General features: G+C 35.5%; 1 protein-coding gene across 1 annotated transcript in view; it reads left to right on the forward strand.

Moving 5' to 3' along the window:
• Positions 1–27,234, forward strand: part of LOC6038269 (thrombospondin type-1 domain-containing protein 4) — a 332,455-nt gene that overhangs the window by 45,522 nt on the left and 259,699 nt on the right. The window contains exon 3 of the mRNA XM_038252070.1: positions 25,212–25,302. Coding sequence (XP_038107998.1) covers positions 25,212–25,302 — 91 coding nt within the window. The remainder of the gene's footprint in view (positions 1–25,211; positions 25,303–27,234) is intronic.

Consider the following 27,234-nt stretch of genomic DNA (forward strand, 5'->3'; position numbering starts at 1 on the left):
TTTTCTCGTAGGACGAACAGGCTTACTTTTAACTACCAAATTTGGTCGTCATCGATCAGGGCCGTTCATGGTCACCCGCGACAGACACGGACGACGAAACAAAGAGAAACGCAAAAATAACTTTTTCAAAACTTTTTCCGTAAAATCGCGAAAACACGTGGTGTTTATAAGCAAACCCCTTATGCAGTCATGCAATTTGAACGGAACCCGTTCTCAGAGCTGTTATTTTTCGTGTTGCTTTGTGAACTTGAACGAACGGAGAACCCGTTCAAAAGCATGACTGCCCTTATGTCTATATATCAAATTTTTTGTAATTGTCTGCTCTACAACTTTGTACAACATTATTACACTCTAAAAAATAACCCTGCAAAGTTAGAAAAAACACGAAATTTTAAAATGAAAAATTTTGTTCTAAATGAAAAAATGACCCTCCTGGGTCAATGTAGATTCGAAAAGTATATTAAATTTTCAATTAAATGACATGTTTCAAAAAATTTTACTGTCGAGTAACGGAAAATGGGAGAATTTTCAAAACTTTTTTAGTGTTTTTTTCGATGAAAAATAAGTTTTTTCGGAATTCTGAGTACGCCATCAAATTGGGCGTCTAATTTTACATAAAAGTCCCTTTGACACCAAATTTCTATCTCATCACAGATTCAGGCTGTAAATTATAATTATTGAAAAACACCTCTTTTTTCGCATGTTCAAAAATGGAAGGGATCGTACCGCCCCTCCGTCACGAGCTATCAAAAAACGGACCTCGGATTCGTGATCAGGGACAAAAGTTACCCCTTAGGGCAAAGTTTCACGCAAATCGAAGAGGGGTCGGGGCAACTTTTCCCGATTTCGTGTGAGTTGGTAGAGAATTACCCAAATATAACTTCTTTTATCTGAGCAGTTCTCTAGGATTTCGGTCATTCGATTTTTTTTGTATTTTTTAATCCGACTGAAACTTTTTTGGTGCCTTCGGTATGCCCAAAGAAGCCATTTTGCATCATTAGTTTGTCCATATAATTTTCCATACAAATTCGGCAGCTGTCCATACAAAAATGATGTATGAAAATTCAAAAATCTGTATCTTTTGAAGGAATTTTTGATCGATTTGGTGTCTTCGGCAAAGTTGTAGGTATGGATACGGACTACACTGGAAAAATAATACACGGTAAAAAAATTTGGTGATTTTTTATTTAACTTTTATCACTAAAACTTGATTTACAAAAAACACTATTTTTAATTTTTTTATTTTTTGATATGTTTTAGAAGACATAAAATGCCAACTTTTCAGAAATTTCCAGGTTGTGCAAAAATCACTGACCGAGTTATGAATTTTTAATCAATACTGATTTTTCAAAAATCGAAATTTTGGTCGTAAAATTTTTCAACTTCATTTTTCGATGTAAAATCAAATTTGCAATCAAAAAGTACTTTACTGAAATTTTGATAAAGTGCACCGTTTTCAAGTTATAGCCATATTTAAGTGACTTTTTGAAAATAGTCGCAGTTTTCATTTTTAAATTAGTGCACATGTTTGCCCAGTTTTGAAAAAATATTTTTGAAAAGCTGAGAAAATTCTCTATATTTTGCTTATTTGGACTTTGTTGATACGACCTTTAGTTGCTGAGATATTGCAATGCAAAGGTTTAAAAACAGGAAAATTGATGTTTTCTAAGTTTCACCCAAACAACCCACCATTTTCTATCGTCAATATCTCAGCAACTAATGGTCCGATTTTCAATGTTAATATATGAAACATTTGTGAAATTTTCCGATCTCTTCGAAAAAATATTTTGGAATTTTCAAATCAAGACTAACATTTCACAAAGGCCAAACATTCAATATTACGCCCTTTTAAAATGTTAGTCTTGATTTGAAAATTTTGAAAATATTTTTTTCGAAAAGATCGGAAAATTTCACAATTGTTTCATATATTAACATTGAAAATCGGACCATTAGTTGCTGAGATATTGACGATAGAAAATGGTGGGTTGTTTGGGTGAAACTTAGAAAACATCAATTTTCCTGTTTTTAAACCTTTGCATTGCAATTTCTCAGAAACTTAAGGTCGTATCAACATAGTCCAAATAAGCAAAATATAGAGAATTTTCTCAGCTTTTCAAAACTGGGCAAACATGTGCACTAATTTTAAAAAATGATAAACTGCGACTATTTTCAAAAAAGTCACTTAAATATGGCTATAACTTGAAAACGGTGCACTTTATCAAAATTTTAGTAAAGTACTTTTTGATTGCAAATTTGATTTTACATCGAAAAATGAAGTTGAAAATTTTACGACCAAAATTTCGATTTTTGAAAAATCAGTATTGATTAAAAATTCATAACTCGGTCAGTGATTTTTGCACAACCTGAAATTTCTGAAAAGTTGGCATTTTATGTCTTCTAAAACATATCAAAAAAAAAAATTAAAAATAGTGTTTTTTGTAAATCAAGTTTTAGTGATAAAGTTAAATAAAAAATCACCAAATTTTTTTACCGTGTATTATTTTTCCAGTGTAGTCCGTATCCATACCTACAACTTTGCCGAAGACACCAAATCGATCAAAAATTCCTTCAAAAGATACAGATTTTTGAATTTTCATACATCATTTTTGTATGGACAGCTGCCGAATTTGTATGGAAAATTATATGGACAAACTAATGATGCAAAATGGCTTCTTTGGGCATACCGAAGGCACCAAAAAAGTTTCAGCCGGATTAAAAAATACAAAAATTAAAATTGAAGAAAAAAGACCGATTTCGTAGAGAATTGCTCATCTACCAAAAATAACTCAAAAATAAACGCAAGAGGTTAAAAAACACCTCTCTAAACACCAAATTTATTCACGATTTTTATTTTGTACTTTTGATTTGAATGAAATGTTTTCCATCGATTCCTTTGGTCCAAATACGCCATTTCACATCATTGGTTTCTCCATACAAGACTCGTTTTTTGCGGAGCAAGGTGTCCCTAAAAATCAAAATTGGGGCCTGTTCATGCAAAATAGCTAAACAAACATTCGCAAATCCGTATCTCGAGAAGGTCGACCTAGGTTGCTGAGATAACGTGATATTTCTTATCTTTTGAAAAAAAAAATGTTCAAAATTTCAAAATCACGACTAATATTTCAAAAAGGCTCAAAATGTTTGACTGATATTTTTGGAATTACGGAACAACAATGATAAGGAAGAAAATTGTGGAAAATTTCCTTAAGGAGTTATTAAACAAAGACAAACAAACAAACAAATTCGCAAACAAGCAAACTGTTTGACAGTTTGGCAGTTTGCCTGTATTTATTTGCAGAAACGTCAGCCTGCATACATTTGGCTTTGTTTGCGAGTTTGCCCCAAACCAATTTGGCGAGTTTGACAAACTGTGAAATTCAAAAAGTGCGAGTTTATTTGTTTGATTGCCACAGTCTAATAGTTCCTTTAGCTATTTGGATTTTTTTTTTGAGAGATGGACGAGAATGGGCTTTTAGTTCTAAATTAAGAAAAAAATTTTTTTTTTTAAATCAATCATAAAAACGGTAACTTGAAAATAATACAAACATTTCACAGAAGAACTTTTAGTTCGTTCAAAACTTTTAAGAGATCACTATTTTTTTTCAAAAAAGTAAAACATAGCCGAAAAAAAACGTTCACTCCCTTCAACAATGCTTTCGATTTATTGAGAACATTTTTTATTTTTTTTTTTGGGTTTTGTAATCTTTTCCTTAACCTTAAAACCTTGACCTTGAAAAATAAATAAATGAAGAGTTTCTTTCAATAAATAAAAGGTTCTTTGACTTCTTTTTTGTTTTTTTTTGTAAACCATTATTTTAAGATTGATTTATATTAAGTTTTGCTAAGTTCTGAATAAAATATTAAACAAAAGTAGTTTAATCAAGAAGGGTTATATACATATCAAGAGTTTTTTTTATAGGGAAGCACAATAGCTTAAAAATAGGTTTTGAAGATTTAGCGAAAAAAAAAAAATTGTAAACAAACATACACTTTCTGTAAACATTAATGCCAATATTATCAATCATAATTAAATTAGTTGAAAATTGATAGGTGGGAATAACGATCTTGAAAATTATCCAAGGGGGGAATAGATCGACAAAGGTTGAGAACCACTGTTTTATATGGCGATAGTGGTAAGGAAAAACATTTTAATTTTAGTTCATTCATTGATAGTTTGTCTGTTTTTTTTCATATTTATACATTCGATTCAAAAATTGAAAAAAGTTCAAATCAGCAGAAAAAATAATAGAGCTTTAAAAGCACCTTACTCTGGAGATTTTAAAATGTAACCTAACTTTTGTAAATGCAGTGTTGAAGTTAAATTGTAATTTAAAGCTGCAGTTTATCAGTTACAATTTTTTTTAAATGTTTTTTTAAATGAGTTTTTTTGCCTTGAACTCCAGTTAATGGAACTTAATCATTTTTTGTGAAATTTCCAGAGGAATCCGCTTATTTATTTTGGCTATTTTGGTCCTGGTACCTTCATATTTTGATCGTTGCCCAAGTAATACTAAAATTTAGTTTTCCCTTGTTTTTTTACTCGTTTTCCGCTATCAAGGAAATTAATAACATTGGACTTTATAGATATTCTAGAAAGTTTACGTAAAAGGCGATACGAATAATCTTAATAATTATAGATAAATATTAGCCTTTTTCCTTTGGATTCGTAAATTATAGAAATCTAAATATTTTAAGAGAATTTATACAGCGCCTCTCTTTACGACCCCTGACTGTGTCATTGACGTTTATTATCACACTCATAAAGTTTTGACGGGTGCAGTTGTACTGTACGAACAGCAAGCATAAAAACGGCAAAAGCACTGGCAGCAAACATTAATCATATCGTCACTTTTTGTATACACATGTCAAATCGTCTCAAAATGTGACAGCAGCACAGATCAAAATCATCTCGGAAGAATCAAGTATCATAGGCTGGCATGGTGCTGCATTAAACTGGAGCTTTACTATAGCAACAACAATTTACCCCTTTTTCTGGTGAGGTTTCCCCGGTTGCTTCCTACGAAGGCAAGCTCAAGATTGTTGGGAGAGTGTATCAAAAAGGTTCGGTTCATTCATTCTCGGATGCTCGGATGCTGTTCTGTTGCTAAATGTCAGTAATTACTCACAATGGCCCGTTATGGGCCATGAAGAAGATTTATTAATGTCGTCTTTGCCATAGCCCGGAACAACTGAGCCGAGAGCACACGAGAACAATCGGCACTGAATGATGGGGCAATTTTCTTTTTACCTAATGGGAGTGCAGAGTTTACGAGAAAATCTTCTTGGATTGAAAGTGGGTCATTGCCGAAAAATCAGAGAAAATTCTGGTTCAAAAAATAAATCATTTGATAATTTTATAGAGGATTACAAATATTAACTCTCTAAGCTAGCAAAATGTGTTAGCAAAGCTTTATCATTAACAACGATTGCAATCGTTCAAATCAAAAGAATTTTCAACAGATTTCTTCTTATGGTTAGAAAATCCAATCTAATGCGATTAGTAATCTCAGACAATGCCATTTCTTTGATCTAAGTGTCACATTAGAAGACACTTGAAACTCAGAAAGATTTTAGCTTCTTACGAATATAATCCAACAAACGAGATATGAAAGTGTCCCAACCCAGACTACAAGTTACCAACTATTTGAGTCAAATTGAAGCTTTTTAAACCCTTCCCTGGAATGTGTCCAGAGAACTCCCATCGATACGCATCAATTAATCCGGTAATCCGTTACAACGAAGCTGGACACACCTGGAGCACCTATGTTTACAATCATTTCCAATAAAAAAGCCCCCCCTCAGCCAACATCAAAGGTGAAGAGCCCGGCTCGGCCAGCAATGACACACAAATCGGCATTGTACGCCATACCTGAATGGATTAATTTCTGCTTATTGATTTCTTTCGTTCCACATCAACGGGAACATCAAGGGAAGAGGCTATGAAACGAAATTCCAATTATGGGTCACACAAAAGGTGTTCTCGACTCACGTGGCGCTTGTCAACGGTGGCGGACTGGTCTGGGCAAAAAAATAAATAAATCATAAGTGATTACGGGTGGCCAGTGTCGGCAACCATAAAGGCAGAATCATTCAATCAGCACATTTTCTACTAGAAGAAAGTAACCAATCAGTGGTGTTGATTGTGTGTATTCTTATTCATATTGCATAAGAGAAAATCCTTAGAATTTCGCATTTTTTTTAGATTTTATATTTTATTTTTTTTATCTAGATAAATTTTTTCCATGCCCTATTCCCAATTTGAATGGGTCCATTCTATTTTGTGGACAGGTCACACAAAATGGGCACGACAAATTTAATATTTGGTCTTGAGAAGAGATTTTCTGATCGATTTGGTGTCTTCGACAAAGTTGTAGGTAATTAATTTAACAATTTTGATTATTTTATTTGCTTTTTTGTGATTTAAAGTTGACTTCCCTTCTATGCTTTTTCAATTAACGTTTTTTTCATTTTTTTTAAGTTCATTGCAAATATTTTTTGAAGTTTATGTCTCTTGGTCTTGACTCTTACACGCAGAAAAATATTTTGTAGAATCAGTCTGTAGGGGAGAGTGGGGAGACTTGATCCCCGGGGAGACTTGATCCCAAGCCTGTATCTCGTCAGCATGTGGGTAAAATAATTAGCTTTGTTCTAGAAAATTGTGCGAAATTGACTAAAACTCATTAAAGAAAACAAAGAAAAAAAATTAAAAAATGTCTAGATTGAGTTACACACATTTTTCTAAGAAGTGCTGCAAAAAACTTCCAAGAGATCTTTTTTCTTTGTTTTAATAAGTATAGAAAACACTAAAAAATTATTCAAAAAAATATTTTTTATACATGAATTGATTGATAAACATATCAACTCCAAAACCCTTACGCATTTGACGTTAAATTTATCGTCATACTATTTTAACAATCAGTTGCTTAAAAAGTGCGTTTAGGAGACTTGATCCCTGCATTTTTACAGTCACTGGAATCAGCCTCAAGATTAATTAATTGAGCTGGGTTTTCATACATAGTTTCCTTTAGTATAGTTGTACATAACTTACTGCAGTTTGAACCATTTTTCAAAAGTTTTGTAAACAAAAATTACCAGCTTTTGTAAACATGCTCAATTTTGGTCTAAAAAAGAAAATTTTAAGTTTTTAATTATTTTACATGCATAACTTGTTATATTTTGAACAAAAACGTACAGGTTTAATGTGAAATTGCTGTAACTTATAGAAAATTAAAAGTTTGGATGAATAAGAAACATTTTGCTTAAGATTTCTTAAAAATGTTGAAAGGGGGATCAAATTACCCCCAACATTTTGAAAATGCCGGTTTAAAATATTTTTTTAAAACGCTTGGCATGATTCGAAGAGTTTATCTGGTGAAATACCCTTATCAGCCAAACATAGTTGAATGTTTAAGCTTTCAATTCATGCAAAAAGTTTATAGTTTTGTGAGAAATTGACAGAGTTATGTGCGATACAAAAAAAAGGGGATCAAGTCTCCCCACTCTCCCCTACGAGGTTTGATTCATCAACATTTTTGTTGAATATAATCAACGCCGATTTTGCGTTGAAACAAACCTTGATTTTCTTAATTCCACAAAAATCATTTGTTGTTTTGAAAAAGTTGCTTTGACGTTGATTTAACAAAAATCTTGATTTTCAAATCAACAAAACGTTTTGTTGATTCAAATATGCCTTATTTTTCTGCGTGGATCAAAGTCGAGGGCGAGAGGGCAATACTGCCCACCATTGAAAAAACGGCTAATATCCACTTTTGAACGAGCTATTAGTAGCAGATGGTAAAGGATGTTCCAACGCATCTTTTGAAACTAAAATTTTACTAAAATAGTGTTTTGATTTGGCTGCCGATGCGAAAAACCAATCGACTAATTTAAAAAAAATGGAAAACTGCGACTATTTTCAAAAAAGTTACCTAAAATGGCTATAACTTGAAAACGGTGCACTTTATAAAAATTTCACTCTAGTACTTTTTTGATGTAAATTGGATTTTACATCGAAAAATGAATGTTGAAAAATTGTTGCGACCAATATTTCGATTTTTTGAAAAAATCAGTATTGATTCAAAAAACCATAACTCGGTCAAAGATTTTTTGCACAACCTGGAAATTACAGAAAAGTTGGCATTTTATGTCCCCTAAAACATGAGCATGAGCATGTGCATGGTTGATTGCCAACGAGCTGCTACTCTGTTATTGACAGATCAGCTGAAGTTAAACAATGAATCAAAAATGATCAGTTGGAGCCAACCATCCGTTCACTGTTTAACCCCTGAAGACCCCTACTTTATTAGTCAATACCGGCGCCCTCCCAAGAAGCCTGCAGTTCAACGAAATGGAGGAATGTTAGTCCGATAGTTGAAGTTGCAGACTCATCAAGCACATAGTTTTTCGCTATATACTTGTTGATACCGCTTGAGACCGTTGAATCCACAGCATCTCCTTCAAGCATCACGTGAATAATTTTTTTTGGGTTAGTAGGATAAGGTATTGGCTTTTCGATGCCTCCCGAGCTACGACGCTATGGAGAGGACTTTCATAACAGACCCGTCGGCGAGCCTTCCGAGCAACGATACTATGGGAAGGTCTTTCTGGTTAACACACAAAATCACTCACACAGTTATTTTGCTCCACTATTAACTCGACGATCCAATTTGTCTGTGCGTCTTTCGATCATTATATAGAAATGGCTTTTTCACCGCAAAACATAAAACCTTATTCGAAAAATTTAAACACAATCCACTCGACGCCGTGCCTTCCGATCAACGATGATATAGGAAGGGCTATGAAAATCACAAAAAAACACTTTTCACTTCGAATATTTTTTTACGACCACGCGCTCCGTTTGCCATTTTTGCACTGATGACGCTGCATTTGCAGAGGGTAATCTTCTCCTCGCAGCACACAATTCACGACAAAAATGCGAAACAAAAGGCACACACAAAAAAATCACTTTTCACTCCGAATATTTTTTATGACCACGCGCTCCCTTTGCCAATTATGCACTCATTTTATGTCCCCTAAAACATATAAAAAAAAAATTAAAATTTTTGTTTTTTTTTGCAAATCAAGTTTTAGCGACAAAAAGTTAAATTAAAAATCATCAAATTTTTTTTACCGTGTATAATTTTTTTTCAATGTAGTCCTTATCCATACCTACAACTTTGCCGAAGACACCGAATCGATCAAAAAATTTCTCCAAAAGATCAGATTTTTTAATTTTCATATATCATTTTTGTAGGGACAGCTGCCAAATTTATATGGAAATTTATATGGACAAACTAATGATGCAAAATGGCTTCTTTGGGTATACCGAAGGCATCAAAAAAGTTTCAGTCGGATTAAAAAATACAAAAATTAAAATTAAAAAAAAGATCTATTTCGTAGAGAACTGTTCATCTTTATTTCTAGCGCATAATGTGTCTTTTTCAACATATTTTTTTTAATTCTGAAAAACCCGTATTTTTTCGCTTACTCATTCGTTGAAAAAATAAAATAAAAATCATAACATAAAACTTTGCCGAAGACACCAAAATGTAAAGAAAATACCTCCTAAAGATACAGATTTTCAAATATTCATATGCTCATTTTGTATGACAAGCCCGCAAAATTGTATGGAGCTTTGTATGGAAAAAACTAAAGATTAGGGCGCTTAGAATATGGGATTTTTTCTCAACAAGCTGAATATTGTTCCTCGAGCTATTTTAGGACTCTGGGCCAAACATGAGCAAAATTGGTCAACGTTTACTCATTGATACTCGAAGGTGAAGTTTGTATGGAAAAAATCGAAAAAAAGTATGGAAACCCCAATTTTCTTACGATTAGGTCTGCACGGAGCGCTACTTGCATCCAATTACGGGGAGAGAGGGTAATATGCACCCCCAAGGGAAAACTATGATTTCTCAACCATAACAGTATTTCTGTGGAAGAATTTTGTTCTAAAACAACTATTATTCTTCGTCAACCATGTGAAAAAAGTCTTGAAAACCCTCAAAATTGTTTAAAAATAGCAAATTTCTTAAAACATTTTAAATTCATTTTAAACAATCATGCGGGCCAATATGCACCACAATATTGGGGCAAAATGCACTACAACAACGGGGCAAGATGCACCACAAAATGGGGCAAAATGCACCGGGTAAAAGCAGTTTTCACTAGTCACCACCGCTGTTTTTTTTGTTGAGCCTTGATACCACTGCGACCAATTAGAGGAATATTGTGGTGTCAATCCGCTGTTTTTACAAAGGAGCATCACAGCGGTCAATTAAAAATACATTTTTTTATGTTTTTGTACTAATCTATCTATTCATTATGATAATGAAGATTAAGGCAAAAACTATGTGAATCAACACTTACAATATCATTAAATGCTTTTAATAGTGTCCAAAAATCATATTGAAAGTTCTATGAAAACTAGATCAAAACACAACATATTAAAGTTGCTTAATTTTTTCCAGCATGGTTTTACAATGTAAGCTTCTAATTTCTATGGTTTTTTTCTCCGAAAAAATCTTTTCAATACCGAGAAAAGCAGGGGGTGCATTTTGCCCCAGGGGGTGCATATTACCCCCTCTCCCCCTATTCTAAAAGGTGAGATTCTCAATGGAAGTTTAATGCTCAACAACTTTGTAGAACATATCAAAGCTGTTAAAGTTGATCCGGAATGTAATTGGCGATTTAAAAAAGTCATTTTTGTATGAATATTTTTTTCACAAGCTTTAGGCTCAGGTATAAATGCACAGGTGCTTAAAATAGCCCAAAACCCGTTTTCCGCTTGAGGAGCAGGTGGTCATTTTTTTCTGGGCACCCTACTAAAGATGCAAAATTGCTCTTTCGACGAAGGGAAGGATTGGCCAAAGTGTCATTCAAAACAAAATAAAATCAGGCAAAACCCGATTTGCGAAAAAGTAGAGAATTACTCTATAAAGTTAGCAATGCTTAAACATAGATAAACAAATAAGTTTTTGCTCCAGAACGAAATCAAACGCAATTTAATACAATATAGAATAGACGAAAAATATAATTATCACCCACCAGGAAAGAGAACTGGAATCTTCAACCAATTATTAGTGTAGCATTGGTGTCGATTTGTTATGTTTTATGTAATTTTTTCAATGATTGCCATTTTGAGCACATAAGCCATTTTTGCGGGAAGCAAACAAGCAACTTTGTTTTGTTAATGTTAGGGACGCGTTTTTTTCTGGCTATTTTAACTGGAGTCCGACAGCAAACTTCTCTCACAGCAAAAATCATAATCTGCCCTGCTCAATATTCATGAACCCCACCCGCCAGCTCCCTAAACGATACTTATTAAGCTGTCCCGAATCGAATCTGCTGCGGTCAATTAGGGATGACATTTGGAATATCAATATTTGTGCAGATGCTGCCAATCGGAACCACACCACGCAGACTACAAAGCGATATGTGGCGCAATGATAGCAGTAGTATTGTGGTTCTATCGATTGTGGTTCGAATAAATTTATGACGTCTGAGTTTGAATAGAAGAGGAATTATTGATGTGGGACTGTATTTTCATTTTTATTATTTTAAAATTATACAATTATACTTTTATGATTTCATTTTCACCTCACAAGACGAATCACGTCTAGAATCATCGCTCCCAAAAACTTCACTTTCAATTACTTCTCACTCCACTTGAACCATCAAAACCGATGATAACCCACTTGAGAGCGTGTCGGACACGTTTCTTCCCTTTTCACTTGTCCACGTGGATCTACCGCAAACGAAATCTCAACAACAATCACAAATCAACACCGCAACCACACTGGCGCGCACTGTTGATGTTGTTGTTCTATCGGGCGCTTCTCCAGCAGTCCAGCAGCAGCAGTGGCAGCGGCAAGTGGCCAGGCCCATAGATCTTGCCGACGCCAATACGGCTTGGAACAGCTGCCATCAGCCAGAAAGTGTGGCGACAACCGAGCAAACATAGAACGATTTCTATGTTAGGGTAGGGCGATCGATAGATGCCGTGAATTATTTTTAGGTTATGTTTCTGTTGTCTTCTACACTACCCTGATGGTTACCCTAGTACTATCAGCTTCGCACCAAAAATCAAACGCCATTTGATTGACTATTTGCCCAGACGTCGACCGGATTGAAAACAAATATAAATAATGTATCAAATATGTTTTCGATGTTTTCCCTTTTTGGTTGTCCCAATCCGCCATACATGAAAAACTAGTTACAGTGGAGCCCCGATAGTTTGACAATTACTGTTAGAAAACAAATAGGATTACTTTTAACTTTTAGTGACAGTTATACGCTTTTCATTTTGGCAGTGTTTTTACCTAAGCTCAAAAAATATAAAATAGACAGTAAAACTTAATAACGCTCAAGCTTAACAAAACTTGGAAAAAAAATCACGCACATATGTATTGGAACAAGATCGCCACACATCATCGCCGTCGACGTCGTCCATTTGAGTGGATTCTCTCCTTTTCCCCCACGTAACATAGCTGGGAGAGGGAGGCGATAGCATAAACAGCATAAATTGGTTGGATCGGAAAATCAACGGCGGTCGAGCGCGTAGATTGAAAAATGATTGAATCTGGATGAAGTGGCGTGAATGGATGAAGAAATTTTCGCGCCTCGACTTGGAATTAATTTATTTATGAGGTTTTCTTTTTTCGGTTGTTGGTGGTTTGCAGGGCTGGGATCATTCCACTGAGAAAATGAACGTGTAAAAGATTGGGGATTTTTGGAAGTGGTCGACTGTTGCATGCACGAAAGGTTATTAGGTTTGTGTTACAAATTATAGTTTTGACTTTTCATACACAAAATAACATGTGCCATTTGTAAACCAATTAAATTAAATTTTAATTTTTCTAGTTTGGTATTGCCCAGTAGGGTGTTCAGAACAGAACGTAAAAAGATGTCAAAACCTCGCCTATGGGATGTATATTGTTCTTTAATACTTTGGGTAAGAAAAGTCTTGGATAGAATTTGGCAACTAGCCGCGTTCTCAGATGTGGACGTAACCGTATTTTCCCGATTTTATTCCACTGTGCAATGGGTTGATCATCACCAAATTTCCTAAATTTTTTCACAAATGCTTAAAATAACCTTAACCTTTTTATTTTTCTGGGAATCGTATGTAGAACCCATATGTTATGCATGAAAAATCCACCTTGTCACACGCACTTCAATTTTAGTTTACTGGTGCAAAACAAAATGTTCATGTTTCTTAAAATTGAAGAAAGGCTTAAAATAATATATTACATACATACAGCGTCCAATTTCCCGTCCCTGGAAGAAAAAAATCCCGGAAATTCCCGTAAAAATATTTCCTGTTACCCGGGAAATTTGTAAATTACCCGGGAATTCCCGAAATTTAAGCGGAAGTATACATCTACTTAATTTATTAAAACATTTTTTTAAATGCTCTAAAAAAATGATAAATGAAGAAACGCAATTTTATATTTTTTATAATATTTATTTTTGAAGCAACTGGAAATAGGCCTTCCTTAATGGAAAAAACTTTTATAACTAAAGTGAAGTTTTCAAAGAATAATTGGATAAAGAATAAAGAATATTTAAACTCTAAACTGCCAAAGCAGAATTGAGATGGTTTACGATTTTGTTTACCATGATCAAATAAGATGAAAACTGAATTGGTATCATTAAATATTTAAAGTAGGTTTTTCAAGAATTACTTTAATTCGTTCCATACCTTGTATTCAAGAAATTACATTTTGAAATAAAAGAATTATGATGCAACAATGTGTGTTACAAGGTTAAATATGAAAAAATGGAAGAGTGATTGTGGAATGATGTAAATGTATCTTACAATTCAAATCATATTTTTGTGCTACGAAAAAACGTTCAACCGAAATCAATTATAAACCTGAAAACCTTGTGTTAGAACCCATAAAAACTCATTGAAAAACTACTTTGTATTGTTTGAGGGGTGCCCAAAAATGCAAAAATATTTTTAAAACATTCTCCAAATATTTGAAAACATTGAATTGTTTGAAGTAAAACAATCATGAGAAGTTAGATTTTAAAGGAAAAACTAAAAAAATAGATCAAGAACTTAAACCTTTATGACTTGCTTGAAAAAAATGTTATGAAATACTTAATTTCTGCATGATTTTTTTTTTATTTCAACCTAACGTGTCAAACCATATCTAATCTAATCTAATCTAATCGAACACAAGCGCAGCCAGTCCGAAGAAAGCATCTGGGAAGAACTTATGGTTAGATTACGCCTCAAGTTCCTTCTTGTCATTATTAATGATTGCAGTACTTTCGAGAACCCCCGAAGTGTATTACACTCATTAAAGCGGCCCGGCCTACTGCGTTGCATTAACCGTATGAGACAGATTCTATGAACGGATCCCACATTTCATAGAACCAACAGGGGAAGAAGAAGAAGCCGGGGACATACCGTACCAAACGGTTCGAGTTATTTATAGATTATAATGGTGTGTGGTATGTAGGGGAATCGTTGGGGAAGGGATTGTTGTATTATATAGTAAATGACCTTGTGACATTATTTCACCACTTCGGATTAATTCACTCAAGGAATATTAATCCCTTGGTGGCAGAATGTCTAGAGCATCCGACATCTAATCCAAAGGTGTGAGTTCGAATCCCACCTGATTTTATGCGTTTTTTTGTTCATATTCGAAGTTCAATTACAGTCGAAAAGTTTCAAGGTGTCAAACCATATTCTCTAAAATTGGTCAAAAATCAAGTTTTAAGGAAATTCTATTAATAAGAAGTTTCATTTATTTTAATTACTGCCCAAACACTTTGATGAAAAAAAAAACATCTCAACAAAAAATACGATAGATCATTTTTTTGATTTATTGTACGAATTAATCAAGTAATTAGTTGATCTTTACACTTATTTTAACCATTTAAGTCACTGTCCTATACAATTTTAATGCAAAATATGAATCGAAACCAAGATCTGAACAATTTTGAATCAATTTAAAATTTCCCGGGAATTCCCGAGATTTCCCGGGAATTTGGTTGAAAATTTCCCGTTTCCCGGGAAATTAGAAGCTCTACTCAAAAGATTCAACTCGATTCGTTTCAAAGATATTGCCGTTTTTGAAATGGCAATTTTGACAGCTAAAAAAATTAACTACGGTGAGATTAAAATTTGAGTGTTTACCACTTACCCTTGTTTACAATATTGGTCTGAAAAATCAAGCAGCATGGCACTTCAAACTTTTAATAGAAGTCTCATCAAACTGATAACAATCTAAAATGCATTTTTCTGAATTGATAATCATATAAAGCATGTTGGGGTTCACTTAAAAATATTTTGATTTTTTATAAAATTTCGATGAACATCACGGCGGAAACTTTTTCGTCAATACTTAGAAATTTTGGAAACTAATGATGGCAATACAACTGGACAGGTGTGTTGCGACGGAGCACGTCCCAAATACGGCCGAAGCAATCCCCTCGTACTACGTCAGAATTAGTGTTTGTTTTCGTTTTGACTGGTGCCCGTGCTGTCGCTTGGCGATCGATCAGAAGTTGAAAACAATCTGAGCAAGCGGAAGCACGGGCGCAGCTAAGAAAGTAGCTGCGAAAAGACACCGTAAATGTAAGTTTATTGTTTATTGTGAACGTTGTTAGCTGTAATTAATTTGTAAATAAAATTACAGTTTTGTAGCATGTGGTGAATAAAAGAGTTTTATTTACCCTGCTGACGGAACCGGTGCCCGGTTGAGAAATTCCCGCCTGTCTCAACAAGGTGTATAACGCATTTTAAAACACTTTTTTCATTCAAATGTTGAAACCATGGCTCGTTACTTCAATTTCGACAGATTTAATTTCTTGGAGAAGTTCACTCTTTCGCGGGTTCTTAACCCTCGTGTTGTCGGAGATTGCAGGACATGCCCTCTTTTGAGCGAAACACACAGTAGTTAGTGTAATAATGCGCTAAAAGCTGATTTATTTCATTAGTGTTTGTTTACATACTAATTTTTAAAATAAAACTTACATAAGTGGTTTTCTCCTGCTTAATCTTCCTCCAATCAACAGTGCAATCTTTCGGCTGGGCGCTGTTGCTGTAAATTATGGTTTTACATAAAATAATTAAATTTTTCACCTCAGTCAACTTACAGCGAATCAATAAATGGGCAATTATTATTGCTCCCAATTGTGCTTCTTAACCTTCTGCGTGAAGAGAAATATTTTGCCGCGATCGGCTGACAACTTTTGTTCTCTTGTTCTTCTGACATAATGACTTTTGCCTAAATATAACCCTTCTGATCGGCCACTGTAGGCCCGCTGCCGAGGGGTATTCGATCGGTAGAATATCCCGTGAAATCCGTCGCAACACCTCGCAAGCGAAAATTATTTTTTTCCTTACACCCTCTACTTTGGTCAGAGTCGAGGGACATGAACTTCAAAACATAATGTGCCTTAGGCTTCATCCATAAAGTACGTCACGCTAAAATCAGCCAAAATTTACCCCCCTCCCCTCCCCCCCTTTGTCACGCTTTCCCTATACTTATAACACGCAATGTCACATTTTCTCAGACCCCCCTCCCCCCCTAGAGCGTGACATACTTTATGGATGACGCCTTAATGTGTTCAAAATAATATATGATAAAAATTAATCTCAGTAAAAAAAATATATATTATTTACGAAAGAAACTTAGTACAACTAAAAAAGCGAGATAAAATTTTGGTCTATCTGTTTTATTTTTTTACACAAAAAATTAGATGAACTTACATAAATAGAAGTAAATTCACACCATCAATTTTTTTCTTCTCACCGTACATAGGAGAACAACGTGTAATTTCATCGGATACATAACAGCACTTTGACGTTAAATCACAGCTTCTAAAAAACGTTTTTCAACTGAAATCAAATGATAAATGTCCTAATGAGAAGTGAGCAAGCTTTTTTTTTGTAAAATAAGTTGTTAAACTGTGGAATCCATCGAATTTCCCTCATGTAGGGGAAATATGCCCATTTTAATCACTCTAAGCCGTTCGACCAATTCTCATCACTTTTGCCGTTTACCGCTATAAAATCAACATTTTCAGATGTATCCACAATGGAGAGTTGCTTGCTCACTTTTGTTTGATCTATTTATTGCTTTGGAACCGTCAAAAACACTTTATTCATGATCAAAGTGCTGATAGGCCGATAATAGAAATAGGCTGAGAAAGGGTATAGTTCCCCTAATATGTTTAAGACTGTTTGACCTTTCAATGATGTAAAAATCCATCTGAATTTCGAAACAATTGAAACGACTCTTCAGTAAGCTTTCGTTTGTTTTATTAATGTCTGTTGCCCCCAAATTATGCTTTTCCCGACACAGTGAACATGCTCGTTAATCCCCATTTAATCAAATCACACCCCATAACAATCACCATCATTCACGGGCGCAAATCTTTCCGAAACATCGCCAAGGGACGCTGCTGATAGAAGCCATGAAGAAGTCGTATGTCCTCCACCACATGTCATCAAATAATTCGACGCCGACTCATCATCAAGATGATTCCGCTGCGGTGGTCGCCCTAATCACAAAGTCACGACGACACTAAACAGACAAATTTGACACTCATTCTTGCTCGACACACAAGTTTTGCCTCATCACATTCCATGAGCGACTTGCTGCGGAGTAGTTCCGGAGACATTCGATCATCTCCACTCGGATCTAATTGGTAACCGGACTACAGGAAAATGAACATGCAAATTTAAATTGATTTCCTTCCACATGACCAGGTCAGCAGGCACCAACTAGCTGTTCCGTGCTGCCGAAAGAGCTTGTACTTGTAATACAATTTTGAGTTTCGAGTACCAGGATGGCAGCATATCGGAACATCAGACTCAGGATGCACCACCACCAACGTTTTGCGTTTGTCGGCGGCAGCTGCAGGAAGTAGGTACCAAATACCCAGCAGCTCTGCTAGACACATCGTACATCTTGTGACCTCGGTGCTTCCGAATTTGTACCGGCTTCGCAGTGGTACAAAATGGTCAAATATTAGAAGCCAACCAGCAACTGCTGCTGCTGCTGGTCGTTGTTGGCTGCCTAATTTATTTTGACTCTGCATGTTCTTGTTCCGCTTGTTGGACAAATTTTCTTGCACTTGCACACCCAGAATGCACCAGAAAGTGATGTCTTTTGCTGGGGCACTGCGGTGGAATTTGGTTTTCTTAGAGTACTTAATTTTATATCTTACAGGATGCCGTATTTTTTTCAAACACTTGAATTTTCATTATTTGCGATTTCTGAAAATGCGTTATTTGGAAGGAATTTCCACTGTATTAACCCTCTACAACCTAACCCCGCCTTAAGACGGGCTTCGATTGAAAAAATCGCCAAAAATCTATTTTTTAACCAATTTTTGATTTTCAAAAAGCATTGAAAAGAAGGACTCTTGAAATTTTAGAAAATTTATGGTTTGGAAGTTTTACTAATTTTATGTGACTTTGCAAATGTTTAAAAAAAATCATTTTTTAGGGGTCAACTTTGGCTGTGTTTTTTACTATCACTTCCTATATTTTAAGTAAAAAGTAGTATGCAGTAATTTTTCTAGTGTCCCAGAATATGCCTCTACGCATTGTTTTTACAATTTAAATGATATTGGTGCCATTTTATAGCAGAAAGAAAAAAACAAGCAAAACATTGAAAAAGCTACTGTAAAAACACGAAAAAATTAAATAGGCAAAATGTAACCATAGGAGGTGGTAGAATAGGCCAAATACTTTCAAAAACAAACATAAACTAAACAAGTTAAATGCAAATTAAAATACCAAAAAGAAAAAAAGATAAACATAAAACAAGAGAAGTAAAGTTTTTCGTAGAACAAAAGTTGCTCAATATGACCTCCTGAACACGGGAAAAATAAAAAAAAAAAACGAAAAAATAATTTGGGCTGTAGAGGGTTAAATTTGTTGGTGCATGGTTCTTAAATTAAAAAAAAAGTTTTTTTTCGTAAAATCGCGATAACTCGTGATGATTACAAGCAAACATATTATGCTTGTATATCATTTTTTTTTGTTATTGTAAACAACTTTGTAGATTATTGTTACACTCTAAAAATTACCCCCGCAAAGTTAGAAAAAACAGGAATTTTTAAAGTGAATATTTTTATTCTAAATGGAAAAAAACCCTTCTGGGTTAAGGGGTTACATACATGTAGAAAATCACAAAATTTTATGTTACAGAATATTTGTTAAATCCACTCAAAAGATGATTATTACTCACTCCTGAAAGTTTCATGAAGATATTTCATGTTAAAACTGAGTAAGAGACGATTAAGCTCAAAATTTTGCCATGCGCAAAGCGGGCTGTGAAACTTTATTGGTGTTTTTCTCTAAACCACGAGTTGATTTACGGGTGCCACGATATCTCGAGATGGGATGGACCAAATTGACTGAAATTTGAGGTGAAGACTCTCAAGATGTTACCCGTGAGCATGACAAAGCCCAATTTTTAAAATTTGCTTTTTTAAAAAAATACAAAAATTAAAAACTAACGGTTTTTTGTTTGAAAAACACAGAAATATTTTTATCTTTTTGTAAAATAAACTTTTTGAAAATCGGCCTTCGCCATGCACTTGGAATAGATTTAACGAGTCTTCACCCAAATTTTGAGCCAATTTGGTCAAGACAGTGTTGAGATATCGTGGCACCCGTTTTTTGAAACTGCTAGCTTCAAATTGCTATACCTCGACAATGATGCAACCCCTTAAGTAGATTTGGTAACTCCACTAAATTTCCCTTAAAATGACATGTACCAATTATTTTTACATTTGAGTTACGGAAAATAGTAAAGCGGGCGTCCAATTTCATCACCATTTCAGGCTGCAAATTATTGAAAAACCTGTCTTTTTCGCACGTTCAACAATTGAAGGGATCGTACCGTCACGAGATATTAAAAAAGGAAACTCGGATTCGTGTTCAGAGACAAAGAAGGATCAGGCAACTGCTTTGTGATTTGGTTGAGAATGACCCTTATCTCTACTTTTAAGACTCTTAGTAGACCTATCCACCTAAAATTTCATCAACTTTCTCCTAAAATTTGTGTCAAATTTCACCGAAATAGTCCAACTATAATTAATTAACATATAAGTTACAGGAAAAATCAAGAAATAATAATGTTTCCCAAATGCTTCCATGTATTCTGAATTCATTTTGCCTTCCTCACTGAGGTAAGGCTATAATCCTGCTCGAAAAATGAACTTTGAAATACAGCTCGTAGACCTATATTCATGTATACCTATCGACTCAGAATCGAAAACTGAACAAATGTCTGTGTGTGTGTATGTGTGTGTGTGTGTATGTATGTATGTGTTCAAAATTCTTGCCAAGTTTTCTCAGCACTGGCTGGACCGATTTTGATCAAACCGGTTGCATTCGACTTGGTTTAGGGTCCCATACATCGCTATTGAATTGTTTGAAGTTTCGATAAGTAGTTAAAAGTTATATATAAAAATGTGTTTTCACATATATCCGGATCTCACTTATATGCATGAAAACTATGTCCGGATCCATCATCCAACCCATCGTTGGTTAGGTAATCAAAAGACCTTTCCAACGAGTCCAAAACATTGAAGATCTGGCAACCCTGTCTCGAGATATGTTCTCTTAAGTGGTATTGATGCACTTTTTTGAAGCCGGATCTCACTTAAATGTATGTAAACTATGTCCGGATCCACCATCCGACCCATCGATGGTTAGGTAATCGAAAGACCTTTCCAACAAATCCAAAACATTGAAGATCTGGCAACCCTGTCTCGAGATATGTCCACTTAAGTGATATTGATGCACTTTTTTGAAGCCGGATCCCACTTAAATGTATGTAAACTATGTCTGGATCCACCATCCGACCCATCGTTGGTTAGATAATCAAAAGACCTTTCCAACGAATCCAAAACACTGAAGATCTGGCAACCCTGTCTCGAGATATGGCCACATAAGTAATATTTATGTACTTTTTGGAAGCCGGATCTCACTTAAATGTATGTAAACTATGTCCGGATCCACCATCCGACCCATCGTTGGTTAGGTAATCGAAAAACCTTTCCAACGAATCCAAAACACTGAAGATCTGGCAACCCTGTCTCGAGATATGGCCACTTAAGTAATATTTATGTACTTTTTTGAAGCCGGATCCCACTTAAATGTATGTAAATTGTGTCCGGATCCACCATCTGACCCATCGTTGGTTAGGTAATCAAAAACCCTTTCCAACGAGTCCAAAACATTGAAGATCTGGCAACCCTGTCTCGAGTTATGATTACTTATGTTATATGTGTGTACGTTTTTTTCTGGATTCAAAAAAATAGCTGAAATATGTGTCCAAACCACTCATATTACCCATTGTTGGTAAAAAAGAGGAAGGCATCAACCACATAGGTGGATTAAGTTAGTTTTTCCTAGACTCAATGCTTCGATCAGGTCCGTTCAATTCAATATTAAGGGTGGTCCATCAGTCCCACAATGTGTGCAATTTCGGCGGCCGAATGAATCAATCATCATTTGTCTTGTCATCGATCCAAATAAAATGTATGAAATTGTCAATTAGCATCATTGATTTCGTTCCCTTCAGCAGAAGCTAGCTGAAGTTGAGTTTAACGTGTTGAACATGTACGACATTGTTCGCAAACGAATAAAATACTCGCCGGTAAATGAATTGTGAGGAATTCCGAAAATTTTAGCACAGTGCCCTCACGACCAGCAACATCCTTGGCCAGCGATGTTAGACACACGATAACGAATTTCTCAAAGCTTTCTAGAATCATTTTTTTCATTTCTCCTATTCAGGAAACAGCTTGTTCAACGAAGTTTTACTGGGCTGGCCAGCAAAAGCCAAGAAGCTCACTCTGTGGCATGTTGAAACCCGGTTGACCAAATATAATAGAAAAGTGCGCCACAAATTTCTGGTTTTGCGATGGCAAGACCATAACCCATTTTCGATCCCATCATTTGTTTTCGGGGCCGGAGTTTGGTGGTTTGGTTGGTTTGGGGCAACTCGTGTGTATGTGGAAAGAGTGATGAGTTTTCATGGAGCAAACTCGAATGCATTGCATTTTACCAGAGATTGCCAGAGAGAAATTGGAGCACTGGAAAAGCATGCATTTGCTTCCCCTGCTGACGGTCGGACATTCGTCTCCGACTTCGGGGGGCTTGTGCAACTTCTCGGGCTCAATCTAGATTTATGTTAAGGGGATAGATAATTTTTGCTGAACCAATATTAGACATTATTGTCTGGATGGGTGAGCATCGTTGAAGCGACACAGGAAACCAATAAAGTTAGAGTCTAAATCACATAGAGTTTGCAAAAAAAACAACTTAATCGCAACTATCAAATTTTGCCGAGTTTCACAAAACTCATAGTAAAGTCAATCGTGAATATTGATCAAAACCTTCTTCACAGTAGGTTAGTGAATTTGGATGAATTTGTTGTTCCGGTCATTTGAGATAAACTTGGAAGCGATTCCGGGTAAGGATTTGTTCTGATTTAAACTAATCATACAAATTATTCTGCAAAACATTTGAAGAAACTTACTTACTTACTTTCTACTGAACTATTGATAGCTTAATTCAATTGAAAATGCATTTCAAAATGGATTTCAAGAGGTCAAATGAAACACCAAAGGACTGATATGTAAACATTATAGGTGCTCAATGAAAATACATACTGAAAATACATCATTGAGGAAGTAATCTTACTTTTTCAATTCAATTCAATTATTTTTATTAGTAAATATACAATTCTCAATTTCGTATTTCTTATAACCTAATAAAGTTTTTAGTTTAATTTCAACTATGATTTATACTATAGTTCATGTTGATGTTATTGGATATTCTAACAATGGAATAAACAGGAGAAGGAAAAATATTCAAAAATACCTTCGAACACGGAAAGGGGATCCATCGCCAAATCAGCAGAAGGATTTTCCTGGTTTGATTTTGCTGATATTTGCGAAAAATTTCACTGAACCAGCGAAGTTTTTCGCTAAAACCAGTGGCTGAGCAAATTCAAATCCAGCAACTTAGCTCTGCTGGTTTGTTTTAGCTAATTACTGGCAAAAATATGTGACAGCAGAAAATCTAGCGAAACTTTTTGTTGTTTACAGCGTAGTTCTCTACTACTCTGGAAGAAATTCTAATGTAAAGGGTAGCTGTAGAAATGACAGTTGTCATTCTCATCTCAGAGTTGATTGATGGAGACTTGACAGGCTTTTGAAACTAAGTGAAACTAAAAAGCAAATTGTGTGTAGTGAAGAGGTAGAGTGCAGTGAAATTGACCACCCCATTTGAAATCTAATGTTCACAAAGTTCTGGTTTATTAAATCAACAAATCCAACGAGTAAGTAAACAAACACTATTATGTGGAAAGCGAATGTGTTTGCAAACTCGTCAGAACTAACAGAATTATGTTTTGAAAACGTTTCCAACAAACTTTCACTAATTGAGGAACATTATTAGAACTTGTAAAACCATCCTACATTCCAAATTTGAAATAAAACGCAGATCTGAAGCAAACAACTGCTGGACTAGCCGTGTTTCTCTCAAAACCAGTAGAACAATCTTCTGTTTTATTTTGACACGAGCTAATGCTGTCGGAAAAAAACCAGACGTCAGCGAAACAAAACGCTGATCCAGTGCCAAAAACCGCTGGACCTGCGAAAAAACCCACTGGATCAGCGCATAGTCTTCCGAAACCAGCAGAAGAATCTCCTGGTTGATTTTGGAATCCGGTAGCGCCTTCTAAACCAGTAAAAGTATTCGCTGATTCTAGCGAAACCGATCCCCTAAACAGCGAAAGTTTTCACTAAACCAGTAAATGTTTTCACTGGTTGGTTCAAATTTGACTGAATTCAAACCAGCGAGAAAAATTAGCGATTCCAGGTAATTTTTATGCAGGCTGAAAAAGCAGAGACTTTTTTCGCTAGTTTTAGCGAACCTTATCGCGTTTGGCGATAGATCCCCTTCCTGGGAAAAAGTAATTTTACAAGTTCTTTTAAGTTCTATTTAAAATGTAATCAGGGGAACAGCATCTAATTCCAGCGTGCCTCTAATGTTGGCAGGTCAGAACTTTTACATTCAGTTAGAGCTAATTAAAAGCGTTTTCAACTGAAATCGAGTGATACATAGCTTAACACTTGTAGCACCAAAACTTACGCCAAGCACCAAGGGGGTCAAACAAGTTGGAAATGCAACTTCTTACGGCTGTATCTCGGCGAAAACTCAACCGATTTGGATGATTCTTATTGCATTCGATTCGGAAGGATGTCAAGAATCAGCTACAACAAGGATCCAAAACAGATGCGTCTACCCTAAGTTACAATGAAAAAGGCATTTCCGACTTTTTTTTACCAGTGTTCAAAGAGCCGATGAAAATGCATTTCCAACTTTTTTGACCCCGTTGGGGCTACAAGTGTTAATAAGAAGTGAGCAAGCAAGTTTCTATCAAAAAATTTGCAAAATTAGTCGTTTAAATAGTGAAAATCAGCAAATTGGATGGAGTTTGGAGCGAGTGTTTAACCTGCCAAACATACGAGAATTTCCCCTACATTATGTGGTTTTTATTTGCTTGAAGCCAGAAAAAATATAAACGTACAAAAATGATTTATGTAACTGCCTGTAGTATCCATTCATGATGTTGTATTTAGTCTAAAACTTCAAATATGCCCTCAACGTATTTACTAACTATTCTACTTCAGCAAACAATTTGGATCTGTTGTAACCTTCAACCGTTTGCCAACATCGGCGTTTCGTCTTCAATGAGCATATTTACCGATCAATTTTTCGACTCATTGATGCTTTTATTGCGACGACGTGCGTTCAACCGCCGTGGTCCAGATGAGTTCGGAAACCGTCAATTTCGAACTATACCGGAACGTGTCATCTTCACAACTGGCCGGGCCATAAAATGACACATGACTGTGTCAAATTAACTATCCACTTAATTGATTTCAAATAACCTTTCGTAATTGGTGGGTAAAGCGCACTTGCAGATCCTAAAAGGTTTACACTCTGACTCGATTCGTGTAGACACTTTGATCAGCCGATATTGTACAATTGTAGCACTTTTCGATGAAGTCATCTCGTGTTCTTCATATCGACAAGGCTTCGACTTCTGTTTTAATTGTAAATTGATGTATGATTTCTGTTTTTGTATGCAGATAAATCGCCCACGTATGTGTCTTATGTTTTCACGTTTTGCTTATTTGGCTCATTTCAGATTCATTTGCTGCTGCACGGCTCTCATCGTCGGGCTTTCGATTGGAACAACCGCAGTCGCTGCTGATCAGTCCACTAAGGAGCGAATAAGGGTAAGTGTAGTTGATCAATGGGATACCGATGTAGAAGTAATTTGGTAAGGTATTTTTGCCAAGTATGGGACTGACACAATTATGGTTTGATAAAATGAGAAAATTGCTTCAGAAAAAGCTTTTAATAGATCCCGCCATATGGCAAGAATGTCCTACCTTTTCGCTAATCGATTTTCTGCAAACAGTTTTTCTTCAGTTTCATTTTCTAGACATCCATTCATTCAGTTTTCCTATTGCCCTATATGTTTTACGCCCGAGAAAAAAAAAACAATAAAACCCTTCCAAAACCACTCAATCGCCCGCTTCACTTAGTTCGACTAATTTGCATATACACAGACCCTTTAAATTGGGCAAACAATTTGAAAGTGATACTGTGCTCTCCGCACTCATCGCCAGACCAGCTGCGATTATATATGTTTGTCCATTAACAGCTATTGTGTGAGAGTGCGTGGCTTTTATTTACTGTAATCACTTCACACCACACAGCACAAACACAGTCATACGAAGAACAACTTGGAGTCCGAGGAGGAGGAGAAGTGCAGTTTAGAGGGGAGTGTGAGGGAGAGTGCATCACTCCGTTCAGATCCAATATCATCCACGCGCGCCACGTTCAAGTCTTTGAGTCAAACGAAAGGGAGAGGAGATTGTTACTTTACCATAAAATCACTCCAAGTACAAGTATCCGCTACCACCGTCATCATTCAGTACTTTCTTTTCGATTTTTGCCGCCATCAAATCAGCTTCTGTTCTGTGAAACATAATAATGTTTGGGATTTTACGAGAGTGTTTATGATGTCATTTGCAGTCTGTGTGAACTGCATTCCGACAGATTGATGAGTTATTTATTGGAAGTTTTTCGAGTGATGAGTGCTTGAAAAGTGTTTTTAAGAGTTTAAATTATGGAGAAGCCTTTCACTTTGGGAACAAAATTGAATCTTACTCTGAGGTTTTAATTTCACAAAAATCCTGGGAATTCCCAAGAAATTATAAATAAACTGACCATGGTGGGAAACAATCTAGTGAACCATAAATAATACTTCAATACGGTTCGTCGCCGTTGCATACACCCTAAAAAATGCATGCAATATGTAGGAGTAGCGAACAGCACTAATTCTCCATACAAAGTTTGGAGAAAAACCATTCGGCCCGTTTGAATATTTTTGAAAAAATCAAAGTGCACGTAGGGGAAATTCTCGTATGTTTGGCAGGTTAAGCATTCGCTCCTAACTCCATCCAATTTGCTGATTTTCACTATTTAAACAACTAATTTTGCAAAACTTTTGATAGAAACTTGCTTGCTCACTTCTTATTGAGCTATGTATCCCTCGATTTCAGTTGAAAACGCTTTTAATTAGCTTTAATTGAATGTCAAAGTTCTGACCTGCCAACATTAGAGGCACGCTGGAATTAGATGCTGTTCCCCTATTTCCGGGGACCTCAAACTTCATGATTCCCCTCGAGTTGAGCTTGCGCAGAAATTTTGTTGATTGGTGTTATTATCTGGGTAATTCTCTATCAACTCACACGAAATCGAAAAAAGTTGCCCCGGCCCCTTTTAGATTTGCGTGAAACTTTGTCCCTGATCACGAATCCGAGGTCCGTTTTTTGATATCTCGTAACGGAGGGGCGGTTCGACTACTTTCATTTTTGAACATGCGAAAAAAGATGTGTTTTTCAATAATTTGCAGCCTGAAATGGCGATGAGATGGAAATTTTGTGTCAAAATGACTTTTATGTAAAGGACGCCCGATTTGATGGCGTACTCAAAATTCCGAAAAATCGTATTTTTCATTGAAAAAAAAAAAACTTAAACTAAAGTTTTGAAAACTCTGCCATTTTTTGTCACTCAACTGTTATTTTTGTTTGAACATGGGTAAGGCTACCAACTCTTGCTGAGCAAAATCCATACAATTTGCCCATATGACAACATGG

This window comes from Culex quinquefasciatus, chromosome 2 (assembly GCF_015732765.1).
Source record: "Culex quinquefasciatus strain JHB chromosome 2, VPISU_Cqui_1.0_pri_paternal, whole genome shotgun sequence".
NCBI classification, from domain to species: domain Eukaryota; kingdom Metazoa; phylum Arthropoda; class Insecta; order Diptera; family Culicidae; genus Culex; species Culex quinquefasciatus.